At 40.9% G+C, this 13,112-nt stretch overlaps 1 protein-coding gene across 1 annotated transcript in view; it reads left to right on the top strand.

The window, feature by feature from the left end:
• alx1 (ALX homeobox 1) overlaps positions 1 to 13,112 on the top strand; it is a 39,619-nt gene that overhangs the window by 8,145 nt on the left and 18,362 nt on the right. The window contains exon 2 of the mRNA XM_063059607.1: positions 1,735 to 2,039. Within this exon, the coding sequence (XP_062915677.1) occupies positions 1,735 to 2,039 (305 nt within the window). The remainder of the gene's footprint in view (positions 1 to 1,734; positions 2,040 to 13,112) is intronic.

Below are 13,112 nucleotides of genomic sequence, written 5' to 3'. Positions count from 1 at the left end.
TCAATTCTCTTTTGAAGACTACTGTTGGATCTGTTTCCACCATCAGGGACTGCATTCCAGAATCTTAGCACCTGACGTGTAAAGAAGTATTTCATCATGTTGGCCCTTTTTTCTTCTTGTCAGCCACCTTAAATCTTTGCTGGCTGGTTATTGACTTTTCAGCCATTGGAAACAGATTCTCTTTATTTTCTCTTTCTAAGACACGTATAATTCTAAACTTATCAACAAGATCTCTTCTGTACTTTACAAAGAACAGCCCCATCTTCTTCACCAGTATTTCTTGCACCAATCAACTTCACAGCTGTTTACTTCACTCCCCCGCCTCCCAGTTTCAGCTTTCACCTTGTGTTTCTTCCTCCCCTCCCCCCATCTTCTAACTCCTCATCTTTTTTTCTCCAGTCGTGATGAACGGTCTCAGACAGAAACGTCGATTATACTCTTCTTCATAGATTCTGCCTGGCTTGCTGAGTTACTCCAGCATTTTGTGCATATTGCTCCTATCTTCTTCAATCTATTCTCAAAAAATTCTCCTTTACCTCTCTGAAATCTTGTACAGAAAGTTATGTGCTTGTCAGATGGGCCAAAAGACAGTTTTACTATTCTTGCTGGGTTTTGAGCTCTGTCCCTCTATAAAACTCAAGAGATATCACTCACTGTTTTGTAAATTTCTCCTGCCACCCCTTATGTCTCTGTTACTGTGCTCAATTCAATATCTAATTAGTCAACATTTTTATGTTTTCTTTTTCTTCTTGCCAAAATATATCATCTCACATAATTCTGCACCTTGTCTTACTGTGAGATCTATAACCTCTTGAAACTCTATTCCCACTCTCAAAGTTAGTTATTATTTTGAAATGCTGATCTTTGCCTTCAAATCCAAGATATAAATGTGGATCAAATACAACAGAGGTTCTTGATCAGGAAATGGTGCATTTCATACAGACCTTCTGCACAAAATGTACATTTTAGAAATTTAGAGAGGATGATACTTCAATATATGGGAGTGGGTTGGAGATACATCTCTACCAAAGGAGGTGTAAGGCACTCCTTCCCTTCGCTAGCCTGCAGGTCACCCTTGAGCAAGGCGTAGCACTTGCTTAGCTCCACACCGCCCCCACCAATCATGAGTAGCCATGGGAACGGGTGGTGGATAGTTGTACTGATGCCAGGCAGACAATTTCTGAAGAGTTTTGATAACGGCTGGGGTCACCCGTCTTGTAAAGGCACTGCACAGAAGAGAGCAATGGCCAACCACTTCTGTAGAAAAAGTTTGCCAAGAACAATCATGGTCAAGATCATGATCACCCACGTTATAAGTCACGGCACATAATGATGGTGATGATGATATTAAATACTGGATCCCGCAGTGACCCCAGGCATATTTTTTTCATATATTTTCTGTAGGTTAAATCCATAGCAAGAGGATGACTTCAGGAACCATTTAAATTATCTTATTTCTCACTTTGACTTTTGTTCTGTTCCTAAAAGAGATGGTCTTATCTATCATTCATTTGTTTGACTTAGTGAGGATCTACATCTGGAATATGAGTTTGATTTCTTATTTCTGAATGGTATTAGGCTAGTTATTTATTGCTCATGCTACAAATGTTCTAAATCTAACATGTTTTCTTTTCTTTTTGAAGCTTTGTTGTCCTTTTTCTAAAGTTATTGCAAAGCAATAGCTGGGAAAAAAAACTCACATGTGAATTGTTTCCTGTTTTCTTTGTTATCCAGTCAATTATGGTGTCTCAAAGCCATTGGGTCAAGCTGACTGCACCAACCTCTCAAGACCTATGGAGAACTACTGCACTATGAAGGTGTCACCGTTGAAAGGTTTGGAGGAAAAATCCATCATGGATCAGAACGTTGACAAGAGTGATTCAAATGTTTCTAGCACGAAGAAGAGGAGAAATAGGACAACATTCACTAGTTTACAGTTAGAGGAACTGGAGAAAGTCTTCCAGAAAACCCATTACCCTGATGTATATGCTAGAGAGCAGCTGGCTCTGCGCACAGAGCTCACTGAGGCCAGAGTCCAGGTAAGTCCATCACCCAAATGCTGTATCTCTAGTCCTCTTAGCGTACAACTGTGGAACAAATCTTTCTGCAAAATGTATTAGATTCATAACTGCAGTATAGCAAAATGTTCAGTGTTTGATGTGGGATGCATCTTGCACGTGTAAATGGGATTTCAATAAGATAATTTAAAATGGCCATCTTTAAAACTATATAGGTTCATTCGGCTTTTCTATACATGCTGTCTTGTAACCCTAGCCTAATCAAAGGACAATGTACAATCATCAATTGATCTACGAACGAGTACATTTTTGGAATGTGGGAGGAAACTGAAGCACTGGAGAGAACCCATGTGGTCATGGGGAGAATGTCCAAACTATTTATGGACAGCGGCAGGAATTGTACCCGGGTCACTGGGACTGTAAAGTGTTGTGCTAACCACTATGCTATAGTGCTGATCAGACTTTGTATTATTATTGGTGAAAATGTCAGTGATCTTTTACATAGTGGAATATGTCTGACAGCAACTTCCAGATTAAACGTGCGAGCCATTAAACGTGGAAATGTAAAAGTCACAAATTGCTTCCACATCTTTTACTGTAGCAGTATCTTAGTTAATGGAAGATTGTGAAAATGCAGTACATGCTAATTATAATTATATTCATAATGATCCAAAAGTAGACCAGATAAACATTGGAGCTGCTGCATTCAGTAACGAGTGACTTTGTTCAAGTCAAGGCAAGTTTATTGTCATTCACCTCTATACAGTATACCGTCAAACAAGACGTTTCTCTGAATCAGGGTGTAAAGCATAGTAGTATACATAACACACATAACGCATAACAACTTATGAAGATAAAATCTACAGATGAATCACTCATAAATAACAAACTAAAGTGCATAAATTAAATATTGTAAAGTGCGGAACAGATCAACCGGTGACACTTCGAAGGTGGTGCACTGGGGAGTTTCAGAAGCCTAATGGCCTGAGGGAAGAAACTGTTTCTCATCCTGACTGTTCTTGTCTTTATGTATCGGAGTCTCCTGTCTGATGGTAGAAAGTCAAAGAGGATGCTGGATGGATGGGTGGGATCCTTAATAAATTAAAGGCCCTGCTTACGCAGTGCTCCTGATTGTTAATGGCATGATTAATTTTGTTGAAGTACAGCCCACTGCCTGTCTCACTGCTTGCACACTGTTAGTTAACAGACTTACCAAGTCACATTAGTGTGGTTGAGTTTGCTGGCTGAGGTGTATTTTCAGCTAAGCCATGAGGTATTTGCAGTGTGTTGGCCTTAAGTAATGTAATTTACAGACTTACCCGCAAATCTCCTTTGGAAATCTCCCTGCTGTTTTGTGACCTGCCAAAGCCTTCAAGAATTTCTGAATGGCTCTAACTATCAAAAATTGAATGAAGAATTCAAATGTTCTTAAAATATATTGACATATTAAAAGGTGAATTACCTAAAAAGATCTTTAAATAATTAAAAACATTAAAGCACACATAAATAATTAAAGAAATTATTCATGCTAGGCAGTGTAATCTTGTGCAGAGTCTGAAAGTAATTTTCCCAGTGTAAATGCTGGAGACTTGGTCAATCTGTTGCTCTATTGCTAGACTCCATGTGGAGCACAATCAGAAATTCAATAGCAGAACCTGTATTTTCAAATCTTACATGTGTGCTGAGGTCCCGACCTTGGCAGCAATTCTGTACAGAACTGTCAGAAAAGTCCAGCCAAATCTGAGCAGTTAATAACTGCTAAAGAACTTCTGAAAAATTAACCAGAATTGAGAAAATCCGTAGATGCTGGAAATCCGAGTATCACACACAAAATGGTAGAAGAACTCAGCAGGCCAAGCTGCGTCTGTGGAAAAAAGTACAGTCGACATTTAGGGCCGAAGGTCTTGCCGAAGGGTTTTGATCCGAAATGTTAACTGTACTTTTTTCATAGATGCTGCCTGGCCTGATGAGCTCCTCCAGAATTTTCTGCGTGTTGATTCTGAAAAATTAAGTTAAAGCACAGAATTCAATTCTTCATGTGTCAATTGACATTTTTCAAATTTAAATAAAGGTGCTCATTGCACCCATGTTTAAATCTGTACACTTTTCACATTTTTCATTTGTCTCTCTGTACGTAATTTAACTCTAATTTATAATGCTTATTTTATATTTGTGCACTTGCATTTTCCGGATTCTTCAGTTTGTTAGGATGAAGACCTCATTGTTTCTTCCAATACTTACAAATACTGAAGTTAAACATTTAAATTTGTCATTTTTAAAATCTCTTCTAAAGATCAAAGCCTGAGCAAATGAATCTGCTGACTTACATTAGTCAATTTTCGATGCCAGAGAAATTGATGTTCAGTAATTAAAAGTCATTACTTTGTTCAGGCAATCATGAACTATTCTCAACTCTGAATATCAGAAGCAGACTTGATGAATATGAAAAGCACTGATATAACATCTTCACAATATACAATGCTGAAAAAAATGTACTTTTACTAACCTGACATACCATACTCCCCGTGCTCCTCTCTCACTCCTTCTGTTCCCCACTCCACTGACACCCAATTTCATTCCCCTCCCACATATGTTTGATTGAAAAACTGCACCTCTAATAATCCTGTGCCCTTCCCCAACTCTCTGCATCTGCCTTTCATCTCTTCCTTATCTGGTTCCACTTATCACCTTCCCTATTGATAAGATAACTTCCAATCATTGCTGATATGCTAAGTCCCCCTTTCCCTCACTACATACCTATCTTTACGCATTAAGACCACAGACCATAAGGTACAGGAGCAGCATTAGGCCATTTGGCCTATCAAGTCTACTCTATCATTCAATCATGGCCAATCATTTTTCCCCTCCTCAGCCCCACTTCCAGGACTTCTCCCCGTAACTTTTGATACTGTGTGTGGTCAATTAAGTACCTATCAATCTCTGCCTTAAATACACCCAACGACCTGGCCTCCACAGCTGCCAGTGGTAACAAATTCCACAAAATCGTCACCCTCTGAAGAAATGTCTCCACATTTCTGTTTTAGATGGACACCCCTCTACCTTGAGGCTGTGCCCTCTTGTCCTAGACTCCCCCACCATGGGAAACATACTTTGCACATCTACTCTGTCCAGGCCTCTCAACGTTTGAAATCTTTTCTTAGGTAAGCAGCCAAAAACTGTTCATAATACTCAAGGTGAGGCCTCACCAGTGCCTTATAAAGCCTTTGCATCGCATCCCTGCTCCTGTATTCTAGACCTCTTGAAATGAATGCTAACATTCCATTTGCCTTCCTCACCAGCAACTCAATCTGGAACTCAAACTTTAGGGTCCCTTTGCATCTCTGATTTTTGGATTTTCTCTCTATTAAGAAAATAGTCTGCACATTTATTGCCACTTTCTTGCCCACTCTCCTAATCCGTCTAAGTCCCTCTTCAGCCTTCCTGTTTCCTCAACACTACATGCTTTTCCATGAATCTTCATATCATCTGCAAACTTGGCAGCAAAGCCATCTATTCCATCATCTAAGTCATTGATATACAGCATAAAAAGGAGCGGTCCCAACACTGACCCCTGCAGTACACCACTAGACTGTGGTAGCCAACCAGAAAAGGATTGTTTTATTCCCACTCGCTGCCTCCTACTAATCAGCCAATGCTCTAACCATGCTAGTGACTTTCCTGTAATAACATGGGCTCTTAATATGGTAAGGAGCCTCATGTGTGGCACCTTGTCAAAAGTATTCTGAAAATCCAAATATATAACATCCACTGCAACCCCTTATCTATTCTGCTTGTAATCTCCTCAAAGAATTCCAAAAGATTCATCAGGCAAGATTTTCCCTTAAGGAAACCATACTGACTTTGTCCTATCTTGTTCTGTGTCACCAAGTACGCCATAACCTCATCCTTAACAGTTGACTCCCAACATCTTCCAAAGCACTGAGGTCAGGCTAACTGGCCTATAATTTTCTTTCTGCTGCCTCCCTCCTTTCTAAAAGAGTGGAGTGTTATTTGCAATTTTTCAGTCCTCCGGAACGATGCCAGAGTCCAGTGATTATTTAAAGAACATTACTAATGCCGTCACAATCTCTATCGCTATCTCTCTAAGAACCCTAGGGAGTAGTTCTTCTGGTCTAGGTAACTTATGCATCTATAAGTCTTTCAGCTTTTTGAGCACCTTCTCCTTTGTAATAGTAACTGCACTCACTTCTCTTCCCTCACACCCTTCAACACCTGACACACTGCTAGTGTCTTCAACAGTGAAGACTATGCAAAATAATGATTTAGTTCATCCGCCATCTCCTTGTCTCCCATTATTATTTCTACAGCCTCATTTTCTAGCAGTCCTATGTCCACTCTCATCTCTCTTTTAGCTTTTTATATACTTTTATTTTTTCTATCCACCTTGATATTGTTTGCTAGCTTGCTTTCATGTTTCATTTTTTCTCTCCTAATGATTCTTCTAGTTGCTTTCTGTAGGCTTTTAAAACCTTCCCAATTCTCTACCTTCCCGCTAATTTTTGCTTTGTTGTATGTCCTCTATTTTGCTTTTACCTTGTCAGCCATGGTTATACTATTTTGTCATTTGAGTATTTCTTTGTTTTTGAAATACATCTGTCCTGCACCTTTGTCATTTCTCCCAGAAACTCACACAATTGCTGCTCTGCTGTCATCCCCACCCGCTTCTCCTTCCAATTTACTTTGGCCTACTCCTCTCTCATACTACTGTAATCTACTTTATGCCACTGATGTACTGCGAGTCCAGACTTTATGTTCTTCCTATCAAATTTCAATCATATTGTGATCAAAGGCTCCTAGATGTTCCTTTACCTTAAGCTTCCTAATCACCTCCAGTTCATTACTTAGCAACCAATCAAGTGTAGCTGATCCCCCTGTAGGGACAATGACAAACTGCTATAAAAAGCCATCTTGTAGGCATTGAACAAACTCACTCTCTTGAGATTCATTACCAACCCGATTTTCCTAATCTAACTGCATATTAAAATCTCCCATGACTATCACAGAATTGTTGTTTTGACTTGCCTTTTCTATTCCCCGTTGTAATCTATGGTCCACATTCCAGCTACTGTTGGGAGGCCTGTATATAACTGCCAATAAGGTCCTTTTATCCTTACAGTTTGTTAACTCATCCACAAGGAGTCAACCTCTTCCGATCTGATGCCATTGCTTACCAGCAGAGCCATGCCACTCCCTCTGCCTACCTTCCTATCTTTCTGATACAATGTGTAACCTTCGACATTCAGCTCCCAACTGCAACCATCCTTCAGCCACGATTTAGTGATGGGCACATCATCATATCTGACAATCTGTAAAAGTGCAACTAGATCGTCTACCTTATTTCTTATACTCTGTGCATTGAGATATAACACTTTGAGTACTGTATTTGCTATCATTTTTTATTCTGCATCCCTAATCACTGATACTCAGCCTGTTGGCTGCGATTTTGTCCTATCATCTGCCTGCCCCTCCTGACAGTCTGACTGCATGCTATCTTTGCTGTTTACCATCCATCTTATCCCGAGTCCCTTCACTCTGGTTCCCATCCTCCTGCTAAACCCACTGTCTCCACATATCCCCTCCCCCACCTTGCTCCATCCGCCCATTACCTCCCACCTCATTTGGTTCCACCTACAACAACCTTCCTCACCACTCCCTCTCACCTTTTTATAGTGAATATTTATTTATTGAAGAACAGTATGAAATAAGTCCTTTGAGCTGCACTGTTCAGCTACATCCCCAATTTAACCCTAGCCTAATCACGGGATAATTTACAATGACCAATTAACCTGCCAACCTGTACATCTTTGGACTGTGGGAGGAAACCCACCAATTACAGGGAGAACGTTTAAACTCCTCACAGGCAGTGCCAGGAATTGCCTGCAGTGTAAAGTGCTGCGCTAACAACTGCGCTATAGTCCCACCTTTAGTATCTCCCCATTACACTGATAGTCTGGATACAGGGTCTCAACCACAAACATCGACTATCCTCTTCCCTCCACAGATGCTGCCTGACCCTCAGTTAGATTTTTGCTCCATCTGCAGCCTCCTGAGTCTGAATTCAATGTACATGTATCACAAACAAGATTAAATCTGCAGATGCTGGAAATCTGAGCAACACACGCACAAAATGCTGGAGGAACTCAGCAGGCCAGGCAGCATCTATGGAAAAAAAATACAGTCGATGACTCGGGCCGAAACCCTTTGGCAGGACTGGAGTAAAAAAAAAATGGCTGAGGAGCAGATTTAAAATGTTGGGGAGGGGGGAGTGAAACACCAGGTGATAAGTGAAATCTGGAGGGGGGGGATGAAGTAAAGAACTGGGAAGTTGATTGGTGAAAGGGACAGAAGGCAATTGGAGAAAGAAAAAGGGGTTGGAGCACCAGAGGGAGGCGACGGGCGGGCAAGGAAATAATGTGAGAGAGGGAAAAGGGGATGGGAAATGGCCGGTGGTGGGGAGGGGGTGCATTACCAGAAGTTTGAGAAATTGGTACTCATGCCATCAGGTTGGAGGCTACCCAAATGAAATATAAGGTGTTGTTCCTCCAAACTAAGTGTGACCCGTCTTGTAAAGACATTGCCCAGAAAAAGGCAATGGCGAACCACTTCTGTAGAAAAATCTGCCAACAACAATCATGGTCCTGGAAAGACCATGATCGCTCATGTCATATGACATAGCGCATAATGATGATGTCGTACATCATGGCACGTCATGAATGAATGGTGCTTTTATTGGATGTTACAGAGGCTATTCCACAACACCATAAGATGTAGGAACAGAATTAGGCCATTTGGCCCACTGAGTCTGCTCCGCCATTTCACCATGGCTGATCCAATTTTCCTCTCAGCCCCAATCACCTGCCTTCTCCCAGCATCCCTTCATGCACTGACCCTATCAGTCTCTGTCTTAAATACACATAAAGACTTGGCGTCCACAGCTGCCTATGGCAAAGAATCCACAGTTTCACCATTCTCTGGCTTAAGAAACTCCTCCTCATCTCTGTTCTGAAAGGATGCCCCACTATTCTGAGGCTGTGTCCTCTGGTCTTAGACTCTCTCACCATAGGAAATACCCTCTCCACATCCACTCTATCAAGGTCTTTCACCATTTGACACATTGCAATGAGGTCATCCCTCATTCTTTTGAATTTTAGTGAATACTGGTCCAGAGCCGTCAAACACTCTTCATCTGACGAGCCATTCAAACCTGGAGTCATTGGTTGTATTTATAAGCATTAGTGGAAATGAATCTTATTTCCATCGGCATATAAAAGTGCATTTCAAGTGATTTTTGGCATTCGGCCAGCCACAGCCATTTCCTCTTACTTATTTTAGTTGAATGTACACTCAGTAGCTACTTTATTAGGTGCCTCCTTTACCTAATGAAGTGGTCACTGAGCGTATGTTCATGCTGCTCAGCCCATTCACTTAGAATTTCAACATGATGTACATTCAGAGATGCTCTTCTTCACACCACCATTGTAACGTGTGTGTATTTGATTTTCTGTCACCTTCCTGTCAGCTTCAACCACTATTCTCCACTGACCTCTCTCATTAACAAGGCATTTTCACCCACAGGACTGCTGCTCACTGGATGTTTTTTGATTTTTGTACCATGCTCTATAAATCTAGAGACTGGTGTGTGTGAAAATTCCTGGAGATAAGCAGTTTCTGAGATACTCAAACCACGCTGTCTGGCACCAACAATCATTCCACGGTCAAAGCCACCTAGCTCACATTTCTTCTCCATTCGGTCGTTTGTTTCAAATGACAACTGAACCTCCTGTCCATGACTGCATGCTTTTATGCATTGAGTAGCTGCCACACGATTGGCTGAATAGATCTTTGCATTAACAAACAAGTGTACAGATGTATCTAACAAAGTGGGCATTGAGTGTATATCCCTGAATTTACAAGCTAAACCATAGTGGTCAGACAGATGTGATAATTATGGATACAGAGAAATAGGATAATTATTGAGGCCCTCCACTGGTCAGGGTCAACCATGGATGTTGCATGCTAGCTGTCTATGTGATACAGAAGCCAGGGCAGTACGAGGTGGAGAGCAAGCTGTTGTCCAAAGCAGACTCCCTCTCTCCATGCAGCTGAGGCAGCAAAACAGACATCAGAGACTGATACAGTATGGCACCAGCGGCACTGCAGAAGTTGTCAGATTGCCTTAGGGACTCCAGCTCCAGACCTTTCCTCGGGATTTACCCCGAACCCTTCCCCATGAGTGGGTATAGTTGCAAGACAGCAGAGGTTTGACATCAGAGTTATCAGAAGATAATTGTTGACTTTCTGAGGTAAGACATGCTCTTGCCTGTCAACTTAATATCACTTGGTTCTGTTTCAGTGGGATTCTATTCCCATCCTCACTCCTCTCATGGATTTTTTAAAAAAAATTTTAGTTTGGTATGTTCAAAAATAAAGAGGTTCAAAGATTCATTTATTATCAAAGTATATATCCATTATGCAACTCTTGAGATTTGTCTTCTCCAGATAGCCATGAGACAACGAAACAATGGAAGTCATTCGAAGAAAAATACGAACCCCACTACAATAAAAAACTAACAAATTGTGCCAAATGGCAATAAGAAAGAACAGCGGCACAATTATCACCCCCCACACCCCGCATGTTAAAAAAAAACCTCACAAACGCAAGAAAAGCATCAAACAGCCACCTCCACATAGAAAAGCGAACTGCAAGAGCATCAAATCCCAACCCCACTACCCCCACACAGAAAAAAACTTACAGATCACACCAAATTAAATCACTGAAGCAGCAACAAGAAAGAACGAGCAAAAGCACAGAGTGTAAAAGACATAAAACCCTAAAGAGCCCAGTCCAATCCATAAATCGCAGAACTTCAGTAAGATCCTCGACAGACTCGACGGAGAGAGAGCAATGGAATGAAGAAGCAGAGCAGTGAGGGAGATAAGCCTCAGACACAGACATCCTCTCTGACAGCAGCGAGCAATAGTGATTTTGATTTTGAATGATTGCGATTTTGTTACCAAAGCACATACAGTAAGTAAGAAAATTGATGGGGAAAGTTAAGCAATGGCTTATTTCATGTCCCAGCTATTATTCACTCAAGATTTTATCACATTATCCCCTGAGTATTATATCACAGCACTTCACTGTTTTGCATGTGTTGTAGTGTTTTCAATATAATGCACATGGTGTTATAATGAATAATTGCCACATTAACTGAAATGTATCAACACATGTCACAGCGAATTCCAAATTACAGATTTGGAAACTTAAGATTTCAGTTTTCTGGATTTAATGTCTTCAGCTTTTTCTCCATGACCTACACATATTTCTTCATCTAATATCTAAAGTATGAACAAAACAATGGCACGCAAGCACGTTAAATACCCCTCGTGTGTCCTGAAGCCAGTCGGCAGTGTAGTGGAATCCACACTGGACTTCAAGGTAAATGGTCCTGGGTTCAAATTTGACCAGCTCCCTGCACGCTTCCCATCCGTGCTGTGCTGAGCGTCGAGCTAACAGCTCGGCCTCATAGAAAAAAGACAAAAATGCTAAAGAAACGGCAAAGTTGCAGCCCGATGCGCCGCAGGGCGCGGAAAGGAGTATATCCTGGAGCATAGGCATCTAAGAAGCCATTGGATAACATTAAGTACTGGTATTGGTTTATTACTGTCACATGTACCAAGATACAGTGAAAACCTTCTCTAACACACTGATTGTACAGAACACAGCACATTGAGCTAGAGGAAAAACAATAATGATGCAGAATAAAGCGTAAAAGCTACTGGAAAGGTGCAGTGCAGGTCAATGGTAAAGTGCAGGATAAAGTATGAGGTAGATTGGGAGTTTCAGAGTTCCATCTTGTTGTACAAGAAGTCCATTCAAAAGATAACAGTGGGATAGAAGCTGTCCTTGAGTCCAATGGTGTGTGCATTCTAACTTCTGTCTCTTCTTCCCAGCAGGAGAGGGGGTGAAGAGGGAACGTTGGGGGTGGGTGGGGTCTTTGATTATGCAGGCTGCTTTACTGAGGCAGCAAGAAGCAGAGGCAGAGTCCGCAGAGGTTCCTGTGGTTCCTCTGATGTGCTGAGTTGTGTCCACAACTTTCTGCAATAGGCTATGAAGCTGAAGTCACCACCAGCATTTTAATGCCAATAAAAATAAACCAGCATCGTTTTTGAGAGGATCATAGTAATGGAGAATCAATGATGCACTTTTGTAAATTTTCATCTAGCGAATTAATACTAGCTGTGTCACTAAAATGCTTGATTAGTAAACCCGGATGATAATGTTACTGAGTTTATAAAATTACTCTAAAAAGAAAATGGAAATTCACAAGCATTTCTGCCACATCAAAAACATTATGAGGTAGCACTTCTTCCTCTTCCATTGCTGAAGGATGAGAATGGAAATGCAGTGAAAAAGAAAGAGACAAGCAATTGGTGCCAGCAATAGCAGAAATCAACACATAGCTGAGTGGTAGGTTGCAAATAATATCTACAATAGATGACATGGTCTTTCTCAGCTGTCACACACACAGCTGATGTCATAATATTGCTCAAGCTTCACAATATCAACTTCAAAAAAATTCAAAAGTAAATTTATTATCCAAGTACATACATGTCACCAAATACAACCCAGAAATTCATTCTCAATAAATCCATAATAGAATATTAATTAAAATAGAAATCAATGAAAGACCACGCCAACTTAGGTGTTTAACTAGTGTGCAAAAGACAACAAAGTGTGTAAATATAAAAAGAAAGAAATAATAATAATAAATAAATAAGCAAAGTATCGAGAACATGTGATGAAGAGTCATTGAAGGTGAGTATATAGGTTGTCTGAACATTTCAATGATGGGACAAGTGAAGTTGAGTGAAGTTATCCCTTTTGATTCAAAGCCTGATGGTGGAGGTGTAGTAACTGTTCCTGAACCCGGTGGTGTGAGGCCTGAGACTCCTGTAGCTTCTTCCTGACGGCAACAGTAAGAAGAGAGCATGTCTTGAGTGATGGGGGTCCCTGATGATAGATGCTGCTCTCCTGTGACAATGCTTCATGTAGATATGCTCAATGGTGGG

The sequence above is a fragment of the Mobula hypostoma genome, chromosome 9, assembly GCF_963921235.1.
Source record: "Mobula hypostoma chromosome 9, sMobHyp1.1, whole genome shotgun sequence".
In the NCBI taxonomy this organism is placed as follows: Eukaryota; Metazoa; Chordata; class Chondrichthyes; order Myliobatiformes; family Myliobatidae; genus Mobula; species Mobula hypostoma.
The sequence above is the reverse complement of the archived record's forward strand: the minus strand, read 5'-3'. Positions and strand labels throughout refer to the sequence as shown.